At 41.3% G+C, this 24448-nt stretch overlaps 1 protein-coding gene across 1 annotated transcript in view; it reads right to left on the bottom strand.

The window, feature by feature from the left end:
- Positions 1-1552: 1552 nt before the first annotated feature.
- Positions 1553-24448, bottom strand: part of TSPAN5 (tetraspanin 5) — a 72983-nt gene continuing 50087 nt past the window's right edge. The window contains exons 2-8 of the mRNA XM_065836640.2: positions 24210-24260; positions 13731-13877; positions 11818-11988; positions 10228-10353; positions 7515-7562; positions 7271-7387; positions 1553-6742 (exon numbers count right to left, since the gene is read on the bottom strand). Coding sequence (XP_065692712.1) covers positions 6677-6742; positions 7271-7387; positions 7515-7562; positions 10228-10353; positions 11818-11988; positions 13731-13877; positions 24210-24260 — 726 coding nt within the window. The 3' untranslated portion in view covers positions 1553-6676. The remainder of the gene's footprint in view (positions 6743-7270; positions 7388-7514; positions 7563-10227; positions 10354-11817; positions 11989-13730; positions 13878-24209; positions 24261-24448) is intronic.

Raw genomic sequence — 24448 nt, 5'->3', positions numbered from 1 at the left:
CAGCCATATCCTCGTCACCAAATTTTTATTAGGGACGCCACCGTCACAGCAAGCACAAACAAAGGCCAACACTGATATCCTTCTACTTTCAGATGGTTTCCTGCGTGGCATATCAAGTGACTTCTTATATTTCTAGATAAAATCCTATACACAGAAGGAAAACCTGCAAAATGGGTGTACGTCGCAGTAGGAGGTAACTGAAGACCCTGCATCTATCCAGACAAATGTCCAGGGGCACGCTGCAGCCTGCAGGTCATTTTGGTGTAGCTGGTAAATTATCCTCTAAGCTTCTTTTAAGAAGAGAAACGGGACCTAAGGATATTACTATCATGTGCATTGCACTGTTCGACTGAAGTCAATTGAAATAGCTGACAATAGTTCCCATTAGACTTTTAGTAGATAGATCACACCTAAGCAAAGCGTGCAGGATGCTACTACAGTAACGGCAGTGATGCCAGATATTGGGCCTTTTCCTTTGTCTACTGCCATAGCAAACAAAGCTGAAATGATGGCTGCTGCCACACTGCACAGACCACGAGACCCAGTAAAGGATATTTTAAAAGTCCTAGGAATGGTAAGTAGCCACAACTTCAATAAACAGTATGCAAGTCTGTTAAGAGTCCAACAGAACGCAAGCAGCTACTCCTGGTCTCCCCCTCCATCGTGTAAATGGCTTATGTCACACCTATTGCATGTTACTGAGATTTAGGCAAGGCCATTGACTTTACTTCTTTTTGGTTAATTTTTATTCTTCCCTCCCCACCAAGGCCACCACATTTGCATTCTTATTTCGCTCAATCATTTCCATACGTTCAGATAAATGTATATGCCTGAAATATGCAAAAGACTTCGGACTTTGATCTGGATATAGAGACACGCTTTTAAGTTAGTCACGGTGGTGTTTTGTGGTTGGAGATATTGGATTAGCTTGCTCTACAGTTTTTGAAATTGTAAAAATCTGGGCTTCTTCCTCCTCTGTCTAAACAAGCACAAGACATCATTACCCATTTGTACCTGCACAACAAAATGCGCCAGCTCTCACTGCCTCTGTGTAAGGACACGTTGCACTTGGAAAAGTGGAGTTCCCACCACCCTTTACAGAAGTTTAATTAAGTCACGACAAATCCCCTTTGTGCTGCTCCCTGCAAAGCAGCAACTTCCCAACACTTGAGGGTCACTGAAATGATTATGGGGAGGGCTCCAACGCTCACACAGCAGCCTGGGGAACACCAGCGACCTGTTGGAAAGAAGCAGAGCACGTTCGTTAGCCAGGGACTTCAGCAACAGGTGACAGCACTCACGGGACGTCCTCATGTGGGATGTGCTTTTCACGTATTAAGCTTATTATCCATTTAAGGGCAGCCGCTGGCAGCGTGATAATGTGCTTTGAGATTTAATTAGAAGACAATATTATACACTGTATAGGAGAGACTTGGGGATTTATTTATTTCCCCTGTTAGTTTAGGGGAGGGTCTTCTGGAGGAATTTTGCATGAACGTTTCTTTGCACCGTTTATGTAAAGCGCTGCATCAAGAGTACACATTCACAACACCGTATTTCACGCAATTTTATTTATAAAACTGTAATTATCTAACAAATTGCATATAAAATGATTTACTTCAAGTAAATACAGAATACTGCACAACTATTAAAACTATTGTATTGTCCATCATAAGTGTATTAAAACATTCCTAAAAAATGCCTCTATTAAAAAACAAAAACCCAAGAACACAAGTAGCATGATCAAGACCACTTTCAATAGCTTAAAATGAATTACCAGGAAGTTGCATTAACTCCCTAAGTAGACTCCAGTTACATCCATTGAGATCAGCATGTGATACAATACCACAGTCTAATGCTAAAGATGACAAGGAATGCATTATGCACCTGATCTATGCTTTTCTCCTAGACTCGAGATAACCAGTCAGAAATCAGAAAACTAAAGCTCCAGTCAAACTCTACCGGGCATGCAGTTCTGTGATAGCAATACTTTCCATCGGTAAGTGTAGTTGGCTTTTACAATCAATTTTACAACTGATAAAAAAAGGAACAATACATTCGTATAAAAAGGAATGATACACAAAGGGTAAATATCAACACCTTGCCGTCCACCCCACGATGAACCAGAGATTCAGTTGGAACTAATCTGGAATATACGCACCAGAGATGGGTCTGAGTCACAAAACCCAGTCTCCCCAGAGGTCAAGGTCACATCAGGTCCATCTCTGCTATGTACACAGCATGAACATGAACACACATACAGATGGAGCTTTTTATTAACACATTTATATTGCCCAAACACAAAAGGGAGCTATAGCAGTGCTGCCTGGTGCACACGAGCAGTCACAACACTTAATTTTATACTTCATGTTAAGGGAGAGAGGGGTTTATTTTCTTTTCTTCAAGTGGCAAAATTTGGTAGCTAATGGATCCATAAGGGCAGTTTCATTTTGTTTGCTTTAGACAGTTTCCTGACCAATTGCTGATACCTGAAGGGAGGGAGGGACTGGAACAGATGGGGAATGGAACCTTCAGCAGTGCTTGACACCAGTTGAGATCTAATATCCTTCCTAGGTATTTACAGAACTGCCATTTCAATGCACCCAAAAAGCACACACAGCAAGAAGGGAAACAGAATCGAAAATTCACAGGACAGTTTGTCTTGCAACCAACACCGTTAATCAGAATCGATTTTCCCAAGGGCATCTCTAAAGTGGTAAAAACACAGACTAACGTCCAGGACAGTTCTTATAGCACCAATGTTTAATCCTGCCGCAAGTGATGGCAACCTCCCATAGCTGGTAGGGGGTGCTGACTCCGACCCCGTGTTTTACAGCCTAACACTGCTGTAACGCCAAGCAGCAAAGGGAACGGGTGAGGGAGGTCCTGCTGCCACCAGAGCCCCAAGGGCTGCCCGGGGTCTCTCGTCCCTCGGTGCCCCTGGATCCCAGCACTCCCGCCTCACCTCCAGCACCAGGTAACACCTGAGCCACCGCTCGGCTTTCCACAGCAAACCCTCATGGTGGACACCTTCCACATCTATAACAAACACTTTTAGGGTGAAAAGCAGTCATGTGCAAGAATCGGTTAATCTGCATGCTACTATTTACATTTCAAACACTATTTACACACCAGAGCTACAATGAGCATCTCTCTCAAAGGGGAGAGAAGGCGGCTTTCGGGACAGAATACACTTGAGCAAGCATCTCCATAGCTTCAAACTCTAAGGGGCACAATCAAAATTATGGATTTTGAAGCAAAGAGATCCTATTGCTACTGAAACAGACACACTGAGACAAATCAAACATTTGTCCATTAGGCTATTAATTAAAAAAAAAGGATTGAATGAAGGCCCGTGAATACGGAGAGTATGTAAAAACCAGAGGAGCAAGGACTCTGATATCCTTTGGCAGGGCTCAGTGGAGAATCAGTAAATGGCTTTAAAGCCAGGGCTACTGCTGAAGCTACCAGACCTCTCGTTAGCAATGCCACCATCCTGTTTCACACCCCACAAGGGCCATAAGCCTGACAACAAATTTCTGAACAACTACTGCACATTAATTAGACCTCTCTCTGAACTCGCATCTACCCCACCACCACACCAGCCTGGCTCCAAATTGCCAAGAAGTCATATCACCTACCATCTCTTATTGCTTTAGAAAATGAGCCCATGTATAGCCAGCAGTTGTGCTCTAGTTGCAGCTCACCTGAAGTTTACAAAGCTTTCTGGAAGAAAGCTCGCTTGCGTTTGGCAGGCTCTGACAATAATAGATTGATTTCCAGGGCCTCCCATAAGCTTTCCAGACTGGACACCTATGCTGCTGATGGGGTGGGTATTTCTAGGACATCTTGCCTGATCTGTAGATGAAAAAAACCAACGTGGGATTTAAATGTGCAATATAGACAGCTAATCTTGAACATTCAGTATGTACCCATCAAACAACTTCAAAAAATGAGGAAAACGAGAGCATCTCTTGGGAGTGGGGAAGGGGGAAGGATCAGCATCTGCAGCAATTAAGACAAGCTCTAGAAAAATAAGTTATTTAGTGGTTTTTATAAGAACAGTCAGTCATTCTGGGGCCCAACAGAAGTGTTGCACATCTGTGCGCACACGTGCAAGTAGCGCTCACCTCAGAGCATTTACTCTCCCACCAGCCTGACGCTGCCAACAGCACGTCCCGCAGGCTGGAATTCGGAGAGCAGTGTGATGAAACAGAAGGTCAATACAGTACAGCTGCAGAAATTCAAGTAGAAGAATGAAGTTGTCTTCAGAAGCCCGCAGCAGCAACAGCAGTATTTAAGATCAGTGGCAACAAGGGATGTTTCTGTAACATACACTATTATCTTTTTTCTCCAAACCAAAGCACCGGGTCGCAATTAGGGCTATTGGGTGGAGCGGTTACTCCATCAACCACGCTTCCCTGATTTCTCCACGCATCATTTTGTCTCGGTGCAGCAACACTGATGTTGATGATCTGTCTGTCCTGCTGCTATTGGGCAAAATGGTGCGTCCCTTTGGGAGGAAACAAACACCAGCAACTCCTTAAGTTGAGGAGTGGCTAAGAAAAACATAACACTGCGGTGAGGTGGAACTAGCTTTATTAAGGACAGCGAATTGTAATTGCTTTCAAAGGCTCTAAAAGAAAAAATTACTCTGAGTCACGGCTGGCCTTTAACAGCAGATACCAAAGGATCTGGAAGCTGCCTGATTCAGAGCCAGTCAGTGGGAGTGAACCAGAAGAGGATGAGGTAATGCTCAAGGAGAGGACAACAGGGCTGCGTGCAGCATCTATGGAGCACCGGTGTGCCGCCCACCAGCCTTCGGAGGGGAAAAAACACAGCCAGCTAAAGCACAGAAAGGCAAAATGTGCAAGGGTGCGTATACTCACATGTTGAAGAGTCACGGGACCAGAAAGGACCTTCATAGGTCAGACCTGCCTTCTATTCATCCCGCAGAACAAGGAAGCTTTGGCAGCAATGCATTCACCTCTCCTACCCCACACGCTTCGATTTAGGAAACTCACCTCGGAAAGACGCTAAGCTCTTACAAAGAGGTGCTACACACCCTTTGCCACTGTCTGAGCCAAGTAGGAGATGAGAGCTCACAGCTTTCAGGACCGGCTCTGCAGACACTGAGAAGGGTTATACAACACGGGAAATGTACACAAAGTGCATTAAAACTACCCAAGCCATGGTCAGGTTTGTAAGTTCAGTATTATTGGGGAAGAAGAACAAATCAAAAACTCTGTGCTGGATGGAGTCCGATCTAATTCTTCTTCCATTATTTGTGCTTTATTCCAAATTCTACTCTCTTTTGTCCAATTCAAAAGAGTCTGTCTTGGCTGTTCCTAATACACGCTTCTATTTGAAAACTTTATTCCATTGCTTCAAGAAAGCTTTTTGTTGCATTTAGAGCAACAAAGGGAGACATCTCCATAGCAAGGATTTGTTCACTGGAGGTAAGCGTTTTCTCTGGCAAAAGCTGTTCTCTCCAGCTTCCAAGGGGATGGGATATGATCTTTCCATTATCACATGCATTTACCAATAAATAAGTCTGAATTAGACTGTATTAAAACATATGCACAGATTTAAAGCACTGGAGCGTCACAGATTCTTACTCCACAGCTCATGCAAGTGAAAAAGAACCAAAGGACCAAAGCCTCAGCTAAGAACAGACCAAGGGATTATCTTAAAAGAAGTTTTGCACAAGTATATCAAAGCACTAATATTAGTGAGATCCCTAAATATATTAGGTTACACTAAATTCCAGAGAAACAAAATATTTAGCCGCATCAGATACACATGTTTTGATTTTTTTTTAATTTAATATATAATTCATTCTTTAAATAATATTATTCACTTGGACCCAACATCCACACTGCTTTCATACATTTATACAGTTATATCCCATCCTTGCCTTAAGAGACTGATGTCCTAAGGAATGGTAGCAACCAAAGGCTCTACAACCCTAGTTTGTCGAATATAAAACTCCTTTCCCTTCATAAAAGGGTGAAGAAAGATGTCGATAAAATTAGGCAATTCACCTGGTGAGCTTGCTGGCTCCAACCTCAAATCATACAGGGAGCTGGTTGGAAGCTTGCGTAAAAAAAAAACAGTTCACTTGTTTTAAAAACAATTTCTTCTACTGTACAATAGATGCATAGAAAGTTGCTTCCTGCTCGATGGGTTTCAGCCTGTAGCTACGTTTAGCTGTGAAAACAAGGAGATTGTTCCTTTAAAGAGTGGTGAGGAGAGAGACCATCTCAGGAATATTTGGCAGCTATCGAAGAGCTCATGACACGAAGAATAAACAGCATATCCACAGACTACAACGATGCAACTCTGTCCCACTCAATACACCAATTTAAAAAAAGTGTCCACTTGTTACTCAGGATCAAGAATACAGTAGAGATTCCGGGCTCAACAGCTTTCAAACTGGTGATTTAAAACAAAAATAAAATAGCCAGTGAGCAGCAGATTTTAAATAGCCCACTCTTCACTCCCCAACCCAAAGACACGTGAGTTCACTGCAATATCAGGAACTTATACTCGAGAGTACTTGGGAGAGAAGGCTTCCCTGGCACCCACGTCCATAAAGCTCGGTGTCGGAGCAACACACTGGAGGTTTCAGAGGGTTTCGGTTGTCCAGTGTCTTGTTGTGGTTACTTCAGCAGTTTTACCAGCTGGCTCTGACAGCCTCAATGTCACTAACCAAATTCTGGGCTAAGCATATCCCAAATATCTGGAAGAGACAATAGGTTATTCATTTGGAGCATTGGACAACTCTTTTCACACAGGCAAACTCCCCTGGGTAATACAGAACTTTGACAGCAAACAAACAACAGAAAGTTAGAAATCAAACTAAGTGTTGGAAGAACAAAAAAGCTTCTGTAACCCCAGAATTTATAGTGCCACCAGTTTCCAGGAAATTGAACAGTTCTAGACTTGCTTCACAAAAGCAACTTCAAAGGCTTTTGCTGCTCCTTTAAGCAGTATCAGGAGCAGTAGGTTGTCTGTACAAACCTTTACGTCATCTAACACAGAGTGCTAGTTTTGATCTGCAGGCAGTTGCAAATAAACATGCAACCCTACAAATACAAATTAAATATTCCTTAACACAAAGAAAGCCTCACGCATTTGGTTCCCCTCACTAAAACCTAGGGATGTTATGCTTCTAAGTGCAACTGGCACTGTATACAATTCCCTCCTCATATATTCTATTTATCTGTCGTTCTTTTGTGTAACTCATTCCAGGGAACGTAACGTTTACCTGCAGTAATGCTATCCCAATGAATATACCAGCAACTATGGTAAGATTGTCCTGCAACCATTTCTCAAACTGAGGGACACAGCCTTTAGTGTAGATAACAATCTGCTGATCGACTTCCTGCCAAGGAGAAGAGAGAAGAAAACAGAGATAATTACATTCAACTACCCCATCAGTAGAATAACCTGTTCTTGCAAAAGGGATTCAGATGGTAAAGATACCACATTAAAAAAAAGAACATGCTTACCGGTTTTTGCCTTGCATCATAGCCACACTGAGTATTAATAACATCTTCCTAGGAAAGACAGAAGAGAGGCAATTAGTGAAGTGTTCCCCAGACACCCTCTCCCAGCTTCCAAGAGTTGGTCCTATGTGTAAATAAGACAATCACTCTAATTTTGGTCACCATTTTGTTTTTTAAAGACCTCTAACTCTTCCATTCGGCGCTATTAATTATTTGCAACAAACGAAGGTACACAGTCAAAAATTATTCTCAGCTCTCACGGCAGCAAGCTGGGAAAAGCATTCAGTAGTCAAAGTAAAGAGATTAGAGAACATCTATTTTAAGTGAAAGAACTTTCTGCTGAAAAGGTTTTGTCTATAGCGCAAAACATGCCAAGACTACTGTTAATATTTTCAGAATTCAGTCTGATTCAGTCAAGAGTTGAGAAGGGGCAGTTCCGTCATAGAAGCTGCAAGTTCATACTGATGATGTCTGCAAAAATACGCAGAGTACATAGTTCCTTTCCAAAAACTAGGGAGAAAAAATAAGGCATGGGATAACGTGTTCTTACTGCCTGTTTTTTCTTACAGGAGCTTGATAGTTATGGGAAAGGAGATGATTTTCCTACTGCCTCTGCTTTAGTACTCCCAAAGCCAAGGTAATAAAATGAGCTATGCCAGACCCTTCCTGCTGAACAAGTGCTACCCATTGGAAGCTGAAGCTGTATTTGCTCTGTATACAGAGTTATTTCAGGGCAATAAAATGAAGCAACTGCTTTGGTGTCAGCCACAATGGCAGCAAAATATTAAGTTACTGATTCATATAATGACAGTGAGCAGAAAAAGGAAATACGCAAGGAAGTGGGGAAAATCAGCAGATCTTAGCCAGGTGTAACGAACAGCAAAATTTAATCAAATTGTGGGAAGTGAGAAAGGCAGCCAGCAGAGAAATCGATCTTGAATGGCAAACTGAAAAAGGTATCTCCTCCCATCAGCAGTTAAAGATTCCTTCTCTCTGTGTTTCCTCACTTGGAGCAAGCACATCAACAGGTCACATCCCACCAGTTGCCCATGTTGGATTCCCTCAATGGACCTTTACGATTTGAGCAATATGTGTCTTTTAATGAAAGGAATGCTTGTGTTCCAGGATCTAAAATATAACAGTGAGCACTTCAAGGCTGTAGGAGCAGATAAGATTCCAGAGGGATTTTAAGCTTTCCACTTTGTACTTGCTTTATCATCAGTGTCTTCTGCCTTTAGCCTTTGAATTTGTTAACCAAAAGCAAGCGTGAAGAATGAAATGTAAATAAATCAACTTTTCAACCTGCTAAACTACAGCAAAATAAACTATAGCAGTCTAAAGTTGTTTTAAAAGAGAATTATTTTGGCCTACCTCTCAGCACTTCCTAAAGGCTAAACTAAAACTAAGTCCTGTTCAATCAAGCATTCACATAACCTCCTGCATCAGTCCAACACAGCATTGTAATTCCAAGAGCGACAAATTTGTTCTCCCACAAAATAAATGTGTGTTTGTCACTGCAACTGAACCAGACGCAGCTTGGTTACAATTATATCCATCTGAAATTTTTAGAAATACTGTTAATTTTAGCATTTATTTTAAGGACAATTGAGCATGCTGCTTCTCTACAATTAATGAGGCTTATCTTCAAATTTCTGGTTATCGCATCACCCCCTAAGAAACTGCCTAAACACATACACACAAAGAGGGAGAGATAACTTTAGTGTGGATTATGTATTTATAGGATTACCTTGTACTGCTGTTGCTGGTTCGGTTTTATAACAACTATATATTTAAAACCGGGTTGTGATGACCTCTTTGTGTAGGTGGGTGGGCAGATAAGCAAACAGCAGGGGGCATGCTAAGCATAATGTAATGCTTGAGCATTTCTGTTTTGTTTTAATATTTTATTAAAACATTTTTTAAGCTCTATGGAAGTCATGTATGCAGTGTTAGCCACCTAACAGTTTCCATTGCACGCCCATCCCTATTCCAAGCCTTTCACTGTCAGTGAACTGCTTCCCTATACTTCATTCTTGATCATGTCTGTACCTGTAATACATGGCTCCAATGTTTTCTGCTTGATGATTGAGACTATAACTATCTAAAAAGATGTGAAAACTTACAAAAAAAGCTGTTCCCTCAAACAATTTGACCTTTCAAGTCTGATCTCAGGTGACTGTAGGACAAGCAGTAATTTTAAAGGGAAAAAAGAGCATGTAAATATGTCCATACCCGACTCGAGATTCTAACAAACACGCGTCAGTTCTTCAGGCACAGACTCACTCACTACTGTACCGAGCACAAACTGGTTGCAACCTCTGGAGTGAGTGAGACCTTCTGAGTGTCTGATCTTAGAGCTGCTGGTTTTTAAGGCAGAGAATGTAATATCCTGATGATATACAACTGAAAGCTCATATCCTTCACTAAGGGCTTCTGCTTTTTATACTTGTTAAAGTTAATATGTATGTTCAGCCAAGTCCACAGTTCTCTCATTCTAATGAAAAACAGCAAACAGCATAGAATGAAGACTTAAGTTAGCTCAGGCTTTTTCCAACTGCAGAAAATGTAGTGGGTAAGCTGAGCTACAAGTAATAAAATACACAGGTTGGTGAGAAGGCAATGATCATGCATGACTTCCAGGAAAAAAACAATCTGATACAGGGTGATTTAAAATCGGAACACCAGACCCATCCTGTCCCTCTCAACCGTCACTTACGGCAGGGTCCTTAGTGCAGCAAGAGAACGGCACCCCACAGCGCTCTCGACTCGCATTGGAATCTGTGCAATTGAAGTAAATATTAAGGTTCCAGTCATCAGCTCCAAAAGCCCCACAGCACTGCCACTAGAACAAAGAAAGAGAGCTCCTTGACTATCAGAAGAAACAAATCTCAGCATCAGTAACATGCATTATGGTTGCCATTCTCCCTCTAGCTTTCAAAATAAAACCCGAGATTCCCTCTGGTTTCATTGAAGCTGGCTTGGTTTGGGGTTTTTGGTTGGTTGGGTTTGTTTGTATTTGTTTTGGTTTAAGACCGTTCCAAACCGTAAGTTGTTCCAAACTTACCACGTGATTAAAGTTATCTTCACTCCCCGCAAAGCTGCTCTCTGGAGAGAAACCCATGGAGTGAGCTGATAAGCCTATAAGACTCCACAGAGCTGCACAAGCCTAACAAGTTCAGACCCCAGGGTTACTATAGAGTAGTTTGCTCCCCAGACTCGCGCTGTCCCTGACTTATCTGCTACGGTTGCTAATCCAGCTAGGAGGGCAAGTTTTACGTAGTGCCTGCAAAACTGGACGGTAGCATTTTGGTTGCATCCAAGTGGCCCATTGCTTACGGACTGTGCTGATCTCTGGCCTCCTCCCAACTGGACAAGACTAAAACCAGTGCAAGGATCCACGTCCTGTTCCCTACTCAATTGTCTTTTTTTTCCCAAAGGCATATAGAAGCAAGCCAAAAATTAAGTGGCATTATTTTAATTGCAGAATGTGTGAAAATTAATAAACATTATTTCAACCAACACTTAACCCTGCACAGGAGTTCATCAACACAGGACAGAGTACTGGGGCAAGAAGGCATTGGAAAAATAACCTGTGTGCAAAAGTCAGTGCAAGACTCTTTTATACACACTGAACAAATTACAGAGTTTAACCCACACAAGTGTGTGCATCTCTGGCTTCGCCCTTCCCTCCAAAGTGCAGATATAGTGTCATTTAGAGATTTCCTGCGAGAACCCACTTCATTAGGCTAATTACATTAAACCTACTTAAAAAGAAAGGACACCGTTTCACTCAGACCAGCTCAACATCTCTGCCACACTGCAGTGTGATGTAGCACCTCTAAAACTACACCAACATTCATCTCAGAACCAAATTAAGCTTTTTTTTTTTAAACATATGTGATAGCTCCTGCAATAAATTATTTTGGACATCCCTCCCCCCAAGAACCCTAAAATATCTTCATACACATATGGAATATGCTCCACAAAACCCCAGAATTGAGCACAAGACACTGAGAGTTCACTTGCACATTGCACACACTATCTCAAAGTCTTCAAGAATAAGTCACCCCAACTCTCCACCTTGGTTTGCCCAGTAACACATCCACAAGTGAGCCACTTTTCACAGGTGATGTGTGCTTATATAAGAAAGAGAAATATAGTCAAAAGAGATATATAGTCAAAAGTATTATATGCTAGAATATTTCTGTTGTTCCTTGAAGAAACCAAACAGGAAGGATGTAAAAAGTAGAGTAGGTATTTGTCTAAAGTAAGCTCTACAAAAAAAATTAACATAGTCCAAACTTACATATTCCTGGGTGAAGTCTATGAGGTTTTGCAAATCAATGTCATCTCGGTACGCTCTGATGTTGTTGTTTATAAAGAAATACAGCTGGTCCTTTATCCAGTCTTTGAAAACAAATGCTAAAACACCAGCAGTGAGCTCCAAGAAGAAAATAATTCCAAGGAACACAGAAAACTACGAAGAAAAAGGTTAAAGTTATTTTGCTTTATAACCAAACACTTATTTTTCAAGGCTCACAATTATGCCCAGTGTAAGGGCTTCATCTGTCTTAGTGCAAGTTCAAGCTATTCCAGCACACAGGAAATTTTAAATTAAAAATATGCCGGTTTTAATTAGGGCTGTAGTACAGGAACCTTAATTTTATTCTAACAAATAACAGAAATGCCAATTAATTCATACTTGGGACATTCCACTGGGACTTTCAAAGACGTCCAAGAGAATTCGCTGTAAATTTCAACTGAGTTCGCTCCTCAGCACCTGCAGGGCCCCCTGAAAACTCATCTTCAATTTCCATGTAGGCACTTATATTTTCAAAAGCATAAACAATCAATCGCGCCAGTGAAATGCTTTCTAAGTGACTTCTTCTTTAGATACCCTCATTGGCAAAGCTTCGCCTAAGCAGACAAAGCAAAAATTGGTAACAGCAGAAATTAATTAATGACTGAGTCAGAGCGGAATGTCTATGGAATGACTCACATCCACATTAAAACCAAATGAGGCTGCTATGATTAATGCAAATGCAATGGATGCCAAAGGCATTACTAATGATCTGCCACTTTCTCTAAGTATCTTCACTGAGTCTACGCTGTTACAAACCACACAGGGGTCCTCATAAACTGGAAGTCCATCCCTTTTGCAACTGTGCCTTTGCATTTCATTTTAATATGCTCTCTGTGTTTGTTCAAATGCATTTTTAATTTCTCCTGCAGCTGCTGTATAGGAAGCTATTTCTGGTACAGCAGATGGGTTCATTTTAGGCAAGCTAAGAGAAGCAAGGAAGAGGAGAAAGAAGTGTTACAATAGCTGCCCTGCCTCTTCTTTTCTTTACAAGCAAGACAAGAAAGAACAAGTTACAACTATTCCACGCTGCTTTTGAAATGCCTCAAGAACTGTAACTCTCAACTGCCTCCTCCCCTTTTACAACATGTCTGGGAGAGCCAAATAATGTCACTTGAAGGCAGTTGTTTCACTGGAAACCTTTTCATGTATACATTAAAAGTTAATAGTTATGAAGACACAACTACTACTCAGGCTGTGCCCACCTCTGGAAGCTGCGGGGTGGAAGAAAGACTCTTGAATTCTTATTATAAATGGTGAATTTATCTAAAATGAACATTGCGCTGTCACCCATACCTTCAAAGCTCACAGGAGGAAGGCTTTCAAAAAACCAGAACCAGGCTACTCAGCTAAAGGAGTTTTGAATACTGAGGTATGTTCGTCCTGGGCACATTCTTCTCTCTTTCTCCCTCTCAGGCCCCAACAACAACAAGAAGCAATGAAGCCCTTTCAAATGAGCTAAAAAGTCCAGAACTGAGGGTTATCAGCAAACAACCCCTCCTAATGGTCCTATCTCCTCTGTACCATGAGTGGAATTTGCACAGCAGAAATCACACGGCTCACATACATCCGTGTATCTACATTACCCATATTTCATGGGCAGCTTGTTAGGACTTAAAAGTTCAATATGCAGATTTTTGTCTCTTTTCATGACAGCAAAGAAAAATGTTAGGCTATATCTATATGAAAAGCAATAGTTCCATGTTATGATTCTTACCATCAATAGTTTGAAACCAGAAGAAAAAGACAAACAAACAATCAACCACAGAACAAAACAGTAAGCACTGGAGACCGGAGAACTGTAAAGTGTTAGCAGTTCAGCAAAAGCGTTTCACAGAACAGTTGCAATGGCTACTTACAAATTTGAGAAGAAAGGTGTTTTCACGCAGAGCTCCAATGCATCCTGCAAATCCCAAAATGAACATAACTCCTCCCACCACTAGGAAGAGCCAAACTGGATCAAAGCCTCCCAGGTCGGTGATGGAGGAGATATTGGACAGCACCCCCTGCAAGAAACAACGCCAAGGGACGACAAGTTTATCCGGCTTCAGGTCGTAAAAATTCTGCTTGCATTTTTCTTTTCTAAAAAGGTAGAAGACTACAGCAAATAAATGTTCTGCAGCACAGCGAGAAAACACAATTAAGAAAAAACTTGCATTCAAAAAGAGATAAAAACGGCAATTATGTACACAATTTCTGAATCGATATGTGGAATGAACAACAAAATGTGCTTCTAGAGTCCTCTGTGAGAAACCCACAGGGCATTTTGCTGCTTTTATAGCTCTGAGAAAGTCAGAATATATATTTTTATATATATAGCTCTGCTGAAAAGTCGGAATAAATATTTGAACAAAACTTAATCGTATCACCACGCCAAGATGCATTTTAGTTATCATATACATTGTTTACGTAAGCACACAGTTACACACCTTACAATAGAAAAAGCAATCAATAGCAAGAACATCACCTTCAATTTAGCGCTTATGCTCAGTATTTACAAGAACTGACAGAAATCAGAAGTGAGCTCCTAGATTGCAGCATCTTACAAAGAGTCAATTTTACACCTGATTTTGACAAACCAGATACCTGGCCAATTCAACTTCAGTCATCTACAGTGCCAAAACCTCATTACACAAAGTGCAGCTACTGGCTAATCAGCTAGCAGGAAAAATGTGAAAATAACGTTAAGTCTCTTAGCAGGAGATAAGACATTTTAAGGACTTGTCTTGGGAGCTGGTTTCCACTAGCAGGTTAGAATTATCATATGGTAAACCACGTATGCTGTGTTTTAGATATGACAGTCGGCACAGTCTGCTTGTAATCCATTGCCCCTTAGCAGCAGAGTTTGGGTTGCAACGCCAGCAATCCTGAGAAACTATTTGATTTTTCTGAACACATTTTGGCTGATGTCAAACAGATGGGACCTATCAAGAAGCAAGTAGAATGCCTTCCTTATTCCATTGCGTTTGCATAGGAACAGTTACAGTTTCCTAAACACTTCTGGCAACAAAAAAGCTGAAGTATCACTATTTCTTCCTTCACCTCCCCAACGCTGTAGGTCAATGCGAAGGACACTGCTAGAGCTGACATTTCATCATGAGCATCCTCCAAGAATCACGAACCCAAGCTGAGTGCTCTGGACTCCTGCTTTCCCTTAAAACTCCTAAACGAATGTGTGGCTTGAAAAGCAACAACATAGACCTTCACCTCAACCTGATTTGCAAAATTATTAATGTCTTCATCCGTGCCGCTGTTCACATCCCCTTTGCTGTTTTGAAACAGTCCCAAAACAACAATAATTTGAAGGAAGCTATCGTAATTTCCAAAAGTTCTCAGTAATGACTGTTCACAACTGTGTCTTAAGACCTGTGGTTGTTTTGTGGTTTTTTTCATTCTCACTTTGCACCACCCAGAATGCAAAAATAGTCACGTAACCAATATCACTAATACAGTTCCCCACACAGTCTGTAACCACTTCAGTTTCCCAAGTACAACTGGCATTGAGCGAGTGGTAAACAAAGACGCTATTCAAAGCTTTTCAGTTCTGCAGACAACAACAGACTAGGTAAAATACACACATGAATTTCTCCAACGCACACAGCAAGGTGCCTTAGAAAAGCCCAGCATGCTAAGAGCACAAGTAAAACCTGACTACAACCCAGTTCCAAAGCACAAACAAGAAACCAACAGCGTGGATTACATTCTCAAAGCAGATTCCGCTCCCTCCTACTACAGGAGGCTATTGCCTGATAGAGAGGGATGACTAAATAAATCATACTTAGTCCTTTCCTCCTACGTTACGTATAGTACTAGTCTTATTGTCATTCATTAAGATTACAGAATGCTGTTCAGGCCGGTATTGCTATTCTATCACAGCAGAGCAGCTGGTGCATCCCTTTCTCTAACTAGTGATGACATGGCACAAGCTGGGCTGAAATGATCACTTATCTGTCACTAACACTTTAATCACCTGGCGTGAAAGCCTCCCGCTACTTTGGCTTCATTACATTTGCCATAGAAAAGAAATCAAAGACATAACATTCTGGCTAAGAATGACAAGCCAACTAAACTGTATAATCCAATAACTCTCAGACCTTTGAAAAAGTCATGGCCTTGGCCATGCACAAGGCAGGAAACATGAGCTCTGCTCCAAGAGAAAGAGACTGCTAAAATGACTCATTCACAAAGTTTAAGTTCTTTCTGTGTTTCCCCTCTCTGCCCGGACGGTTACCATAAAATGAGGAGAAATCCTGCCTTCAAGCAAACGCTATTCATTTATTTTAACATTACCTTATTTTGGAATTAATGGGCTGTAGTGCAGTAGAGTGAGTCAACAGTCACTGGAGAAAGGATGTTGCCTTGGTATTATAATTATTTTACTTCCAAAAAAATCCAAGAAGGATGAACAGTCATTTAAGTCTCTCTTCATAAGGCAATTTATCTTTCTTTAAAACAAAAACCCACAGCAAATTACTATGTTTAATCAAGTTCTTTCACATGAAAGTAATAAAATTCAAATTAAAGAAGAAACTCAAGTGAAATTCAGCTCACTTTGTGGACAGTGCTCTTAGAGAATCTCATTATACTATAATGAACTGTAAGTCAGGAGAAATATACTACTTTGCATTTTGTCACACTCCCATTAAAGTCAATGAGGCTTAGTGAATCTGTTGCATATTGTCTTTCTGATCATGTCCTTTCCCACCTCACTTGATGTTCTAGCACTGCCACCAGTGTTAGAAACTCACCCAGCAAAAGTCACTCATCTCATCCCTGGTCTCCTCCTGGCTCCAGTTCCCCAGGGTTGCCACAACCTGACCTGTACTGAATTAAACCAACACCGGTTTTACCCGCCATTGCTTGCCATCCTTGCAAAGCACCTTTATGTGCATCTTTTACTAGTCCACATACGGCAATCATATGCCTAGCTTATGATACATCCTGACAGCACAAAGCACATACTGCGTCATTCTCGTTTGTGTGCCCTCTGCATATGAATCCCAAGTTATCAGTATTCCGGAGAGACATCTCGGGATATACAATTTTCAGAGAGGCTTTGACAATAAACCAACAGCTAGCAGCAGGAACGACAAACAGAGACGATGCTCTCTGCTTACAGCCAGAGAGGCACTGAGGTAGCTGATACAAGATCACTGCTTGCTGCTGAAACATCGTTTTCCAGTCTTGTTTTTTTCAGGACACTTATAAATAAGCTCTCCAAAGAGACAGTAAGGCAACATTTTAAAGAAAAACATAATTTGCTTCCAGCAGCAGGGCAATGACTGGGGAATATTATCTCACTTTGCGCTGTTAAGAAGAACTAAGCACACAGTCCTATAGGCATACACTTTTCCTATCCACCACAGTAATTCTGGCTGTAATGGCCACTTCTAGCTAAAGTTTGGCAGAGATGTACAAATGTCTGGTAGCAGACAATTCCACCTTCATCCCATCTTCACCCAAAAGCAGAAGGGAATGTTTCCAGAGGTGCATGTGCAGAGGATCAGGAATCTCATATTGTAACACTGCATCCTCCAGTGACACACTCCGAATCCTCAAGCTGACAAGTCAGACATAGAATTGTCAACTGATCTCTTGCATCAACACCAGACCTAACCAAACCACCTGTAAATCCTTTTAAGTCAGGCTTTCTACAGATTTTTCTCAGCAACACTACTGAAGCAGTCTGCTCCAAGCTTTATTGCAAATAGTTGCAAGTACTTCTGGTGCTTCAGCATCCGAAAGGAGCAAATGAGGAAATTTTTCTCCCCCTAAACCCATGTTCTCATTTTGGAAGTATGGTTATTTTTCTGGGATACACACACATCACTTCCTTTGTAGTTCAGGCATGTGCATAATCTTTATTTGGCAGTAAATACTTTGTGCAAAGCTACGTACTCTAATACTTTTCTTCTCGCAATGGCATAAATCCAGGGTTGTGCTATAGTCCCACAAGGAGAGCCAGTAGGACATGTTCCCTGGCTGATCTCCAGCTCATCTGTTCGCTCTGTTCCCCCACCCTCAATTGCCTGCTGTACATTACTGCGTCCGGGATATTTAAGCTTTTAATCCACCACAAATCAGAACTTGTTTGGGGCAGTGAAGCACCAAAAGTGCCATCCATAATTGAAATAAAATCATTTGTGAAGTGTACATCACTTCAGTCACTAGGATACAATGAGATAGGCATGGAACACAAAAGACTGACCTCGTATTCCTAACCCATCCTAAATTCAGGAGAATAGGTCAAGTGGAACAGTGGGACCTGCTCTTTTCTCCAACAAAAGGGTGGAGGGGAAGGAGCGCTGGTGGTGCCTTCCATCACACCAAGGAACATGAGACAACCAAGCCAGGCCTGCCAGAAGCTCACGCAGAACTGGAGCCTCCTCCTTACAGCACATGAGGCAGAAAAACAGTCTGAGAGATGCCCGAATCCAGTGACAGACCATCTGTTGTCATGCTGTTTTCTTCCCGTGGCCAGAGCCGTCCACCCAACAAGTTGGATCTCACGCATAGCTCAAGAGAGAACAAGGCAAAGGAAGAACGATGGTCTTGAAGATGGTAACTCGAGAAGGCCCCTCCTGATACTATAGCTGCACAAGTGTTTGCCTTCATCCCATCAATAAGGAAGCAACAGTCACTCAGAAAAGCAATTAGGGTGCACCCCTCACCCCATCTCTATCATGTAACATCAGGACAACTTGAGCTATTTCCAGAGAGCATGCTCTGACTCCAGCTCCCACCTTTGGTGCACATCTACATTAGCATTTCAGGTCCAATCCAGGAGTCCATTTAAAGGGGTCACACACCGCTTCAGTTCACACCAGGGAACAGTTGCAGAGCACACAGACTAGATTACTTACAAATGAAGATGTGCCTCTGGAACATAACTCATGCTCCAATGACTAGCAGGCAATTCAGTCCGTAAGACCACACTAAAACCAGGCTGAAGAGAACTTAAACCTTTCAAAACCTGTAGAATGGGTCTTCAACACTTCTCCTCTCCTGTTAGTCCACACGATTTGCATTCAGCAAACACCACTTGCATGCTGAACCCATACAGTTACTTTATTGTCCCAGAATGTGTAGATGGCAGCACATACACCTTGGTTGGAGCAGCGCCTTGGTGCTGGCACATCTACACAATCTGATAGTGCTCCTGGTTCTTAATGCGGCCAAACAGATGGGAGGCACAAGTGCATTAACAAACTAGCGAGATTTCCAGGCCATCTGTGGTTGTGCTTAGTGTAGAGAACCCAGTGCCATATTCAAGTCCCAGAAATGTTCCCAGAAGTGTGCTAGACAGTTGTTTCTCTCTCGAACAGCTGATTCCACAGGCACAGTAGCACATGCAGGGCAAGAAAGAACAGATCCAAGCAAAAACACTCAAGGCAGCAGTAATGAAAAGTCATCTTGAGTCAGAGGCAACTTAGGAGAATCATCATCCTATTGAACAAAGAGGTGATACACTGTCGAAATATATGGAATGTGGCCCATGGGAGTGGATGTAAAAGAACAGGACTCAACACAACAGTCCCCATGACAAACAACACCCCTGAGAGCCATTAAAAAGTAAAAAGAAGAAACCAACACCAGGAGGATGGAGGAAAAAAAAAAATCAGATATTTTTTCTTTTCCCCCATTTCCTCCAAGACAGGAAAAAAACTCCACTGGTGCAGAATCCCATTACCGAATGGTCAGAAAAAGATTCAGCAATACAAGATCTTCTGAAACATTTATTCTTTGCAAACAGAGGCTTAGCCTTCCACCAAACTCATCTGTAGGACTCACAATCACTGGCAACCAGGAACACATAAGGGTGATGGGAAGTAAAAGTATTTCCAAATGCGTGATTTTAAAATGGAAAAATGTCTTTCTACTTTGTTAGTCATAAAAATCCATGCAGTTCCTCCATGCTGCGCCTCTGAATGAGCGCTGGAAACAGAACAATAGTCATTGAAACATGCCAAATTAATTCCACTCCAGAATTTTGTCTCTGCTAGCAAGAAACTAGGTGGGGGATGTTTACAAATCTTCCTTCATTTTTGTTGAGTTTGCATTTTCCACAGCAAACAGCAATAGCAGCAGAACTTACTTTTCAAGGGTCTAGTGAAGAACTGGTCTGGTTTTATTTTCATGACAAAGCAGCGTTCAATGAGTGAATAACTGGTATAAATACAGGCAAGATACAGATTTTTACATTTTTCAGGATTAATGGTGACAAGGTGTTGGAACAGTAGTGTGCTGGGTTTGGCTGGAACAGAGTTTAACCTTTTTTCTCATTCTCTGCCCCATTCCACTGAGGGGGAATGAACAAATGGGTGCATGGTGCCTGTGGGGTTAAACCACAACAACTAGGAAAATGATCTTTAGATAATCTTTACATACTGAGGCTTAAATCCAATGTAATAGTGAATATTAGCATCCATCTCTCTCCTCCACAGTCCTGTAAAATCCACACACAGAGTCCTGGCTTAGAAGCAACAGACACGCTTTGGGTGTCCTTCAGTTAATAAGGACACACACGGCTTTCTTGTCAGCAATTGTTTTTAAAGTAACTGTGAGATAGACATGTGTGCACAACACTTATGGACTGTGTATCACTGCCTCTTGATGTCTGCCACTCACTGGGACAGTAAAAGAAGTGAGAATTTCTTCCTGAAAACAACTGTAGTTATCATTTTGGGTCAAGGAAAGATGGACTTGGTCTGACAAATTGTGACTGTAGGGAGTCTAGCTTGTCCCAGAACACCAAAGCAGGCCTAAATCACCTTACATCAATATGTAAAAGTCCAGCTCAGAACTTGAGATCAAGATTTAAAGCTCATGTTAGTCAAGAATAATGTGCTGGCACACAGAGGTACCATACGGGTTCTCCAAACTGCGCACAACTTGACTTCTGAGCTGGAGTGTCCTCCAGCTACAGTGATTTAAGAAGAAAGTCTAGAAACCAAACTTAGGCACATAATCAACCTCTCCCACTTCTCCTTATACATGAGAGTCAACCTTACACACTAGTAAAGCCTAATTGACAAATTTTGCAAGGATCTGCAGAATTTTTTCCCCATTTTAGTATCTGTGTCTTTACTACCTGCTCCTTAAAGGATACCCCAAAACCACAGTGCTTTCCTTCTAAAAACTCCCTCTCCATGGACAGTCTTACAAGGTCTCAGAAGACGTAAGAGCACTCAGTCTCATTACTCTTTCATATAAATCTTCTGGAGGTAGTGAAAGAATCAGGAAACTTACTTTCCGAGTACCTACTGGCATCATACCATAAACACTCCCGACGAGCCTTAAGACCACATTATCTAATAAATAGAACCAAGGAGGGAAATAGACATTTTGTACAAGTCTACTTTACTTTTTAAAAGTCAACAGAAGAAGTGGTTAAAAAAAATAGCCAGTGAAATACAAACATCTCCCCTCTGCTGCTGAGCAAAGGTCATGTAAGTTGCTTGGGCTTGGTACAGACTCTATACATTAACAATGTTCACGCCATTGTTGGGGCAGAGAGGAGCTGTGTGAAAATCAGCTGCCATGGATGAACTTTTCAATGGTATGAGCCCAAGTCTAGTGGGTCTGAAAACACTGCGAGATTGTGAGCTATATAGTGCACCCATGTATAGATGGCTTTATTCATCCTCCAAGCTTATTGTACCCACCCCACACCCCAGCTCTCTTTCAGGTTCATGACTCAGAATGCTAATGGCCCAGTTGTTGTTTAGGGCTGGCTGACTGGCTGTCAAGCCAATTCTATTGCCTATTTGACAAATGAGCTCTTTTGCCCCCTGCAAAGGCGGTAAGGAAGGTCACAAGTCTGTATACTGTGCTTCTTTCCTTCTTTACAACAAAGTTTAAAGGGGAGAATACAAGCCAATTTAAGAAGAGGGGGACGAAGAAGAAGGGGGGAGGAAAAGAAGAAGACGACGAAGAAGAAGAAGAAGGGGGAGGAAAGGAAGAAGAAGAAGAAGAAGAGGAAGAAAAGAAGAAGAAGAAGAAGGGGGAGGAAAAGAAGAAGAAGAAGAAGAAGAAGAAGAAGAAGAAGGGGGAGGAAAAGAAGAAGAAGAAGAAGAAGAAGAAGAAGAAGAAGAAGAAGGGGGAGGAAAAGAAGAAGAAGAAGAAGAAGAAGAAGGGGGAGGAAAAGAAGAAGAAGAAGAAGAAGGGGGAGGAAAAGAAGAAGAAGAAGAAGAGGGGGGAGGAAAAGAAGAAGAAGAAGAAGAAGGGGGAGGAAAAGAAGAAGAAGAAGAAGAAGAAGAAGAAGAAGAAGAAGAAGGGGGAGGAAAAGAAGAAGAAGAAGAAGAAGAAGAAGGGGGAGGAAAAGAAGAAGAAGAAGAAGGGGGAGGAAAAGAAGAAGAAGAAGAAGAAGAAGAAGAAGGGGGAGGAAAAGAAGAAGAAGAAGAAGAAGAAGGGGGAGGAAAAGAAGAAGAAGAAGAAGGGGGGAGGAAAAGAAGAAGAAGAAGAAGGGGGGAGGAAAAGAAGAAAGGGGGGAAAGAAACTAGCAACCAAACCCACAAATCTACCTCAAAGTGGTTTTTAGCCAGCAGCTAACTGGACTCCTGTAAAATGTGGATTATTTCTTTACACCCAGCATTTTTAATGTGGCCTGGCGCATTATCCTTTTATCTTAAAAAGATTCTGTGAAGCAGTAAAAGTACATACAAGTTGATGGCCAGGTTATAAAATCACACAGCTGGATATGAAGCCCCACAGCTCAAGGCAGAAGTAAATCAAAATCCTCCCCACTACCAAATCAGTTTACAGTAGAGGAATCCTTTTGAAGATTCAATCCTGGGCCAAAAAAACATTCAAACTTCTGTTTACACATCACGCAATTGCAGCACCAAGTTCAGCATTGATAGAGACTTAGTTCATTGGGACAGCAAGAGTCTCCAAAGAATGGCTGAGGTTCGAAGGGGCTTCTGGAGTATTTAGTTTCTATAGAAAAACCTACTACATATGAAGCCTGAGCTAATGCATATTAAACTGCTCTAGGTGGTTTTATAACAACATGGCATTTTCTCCCACTTTCAGGATCTGATTACAAATGGTTTAAGATGACTTGATAACAGATGTCCAAATCTCAAGTAAAAACACTGCTTTAGCTTCCAGTTATTAGCAATTCTAAATTGAATACATTTTTCCTAGGAATGTGGGTTCCTTCCCATACAGAAAATACATAGAGCCTAACAAACCATTATTCCACCAGAACACCCTCTAGCTGTAAGACTGGTATATTTTAAACTTCAAACACAAGACTATAGCTGTTTTCCCTTTACCTGCTCATTCATTCTAAAGAGGAATCATTTGTGTTACCTACTGAAATGATACAAAAACATCACAATCTCTTCTAGAAAGCCATTCCAAATTAAAGTTCTTCTCTGGGGCTTACATATAGGTCTAAACTCTGTGAGTATGCTAAGAATATGAAATAAAACTCATTTTTACATCTTTATGAAAAAAAAATCACAGCAACTCTTTCCAAGCCTATTCAAGCCATCCAACGCGAGTATCATAAGGTATGCAAACATACATACATGTATTGGTGTATATAGTATGAGTTCATTAATATCACATTGCTATTTGTAATTATCTACATCCAAGGTACATGCAAAGAGCAATTAGAACCTAAGTTAACAACTCACTTCTGCAAAGCAAGATTTGTCCTGAATTTAAGTGGCAAAACTCCAGTGCTTCCAATGTGTTATTTGTTCTGCTGCCACTGCCAGTTATTATGCCTTAAGTGAACATCTCTTTGTAACTTACCCAGTGTTTTCTATTAAAAGGAAAAACATTATGTAACTGAATATCATAGTATGATCACTATCAGCGGGTTTTATTATTTTCAATCTTTCAAACAAAGACGAGAAGCAAACTGGCTTTAGTTTTAGCTTTTGTCTTATAGCAAGTCAAACCCTCCATCCAGTAACCCAACACATACTGACTTGTTTAATATATTACATCTTGATATTTCATTGTCTCTCAACTTTTGCAGCAAAACAAACTAAAAATGAGGCTCCGTTTCACAATGTTCCCTCTTTCCCCGCCCTCCTTTTTTCCCATTTCCAAGTTGATTTTAGAGTCTTGCAACAAAATGTGTTCCAGCAGACAGTTTTATTTGCACAAGAAAAACAGTTATTCTGCCTCAGGTTTGGCTTGGATTTTGGGCTTCGTTTTGGTTTGGGTTTGGTTCGGGTTTGGTTCTTGGTTGCGGTTTTTGTTGTTGTTGTTTAAGAGAAACAGCAATTAGCGTGTTATGTGAAAGCAAAGCCAAGGAGGATTATTTTATTACAGAGAGAAAGAGGAAAGCATGGAGGCTGGTGCTATATTCAACTTACCTTTTCATTCCATGCCCACAATCCAATCCCAAGAAATGCTATGCCAAGGAACTAAAGGAAATAAAAATAAAAAATGTATCAGAGCAGGAACAATAAATTTATATAGATATATATATTTTAAACACACATATTGACTCATCCTCTCTGTTGGGTAATCAATTTTATCAGGACTGTGGGGGCTTACTGTGATTTTTAAAATACATATGTGGTTGCTTATTTTACAACTCGACCATTGTAAC

This window comes from Patagioenas fasciata, chromosome 4, assembly GCF_037038585.1.
Source record: "Patagioenas fasciata isolate bPatFas1 chromosome 4, bPatFas1.hap1, whole genome shotgun sequence".
Taxonomy (NCBI): Eukaryota; Metazoa; Chordata; class Aves; order Columbiformes; family Columbidae; genus Patagioenas; species Patagioenas fasciata.
The sequence above is the reverse complement of the archived record's forward strand: the minus strand, read 5'-3'. Positions and strand labels throughout refer to the sequence as shown.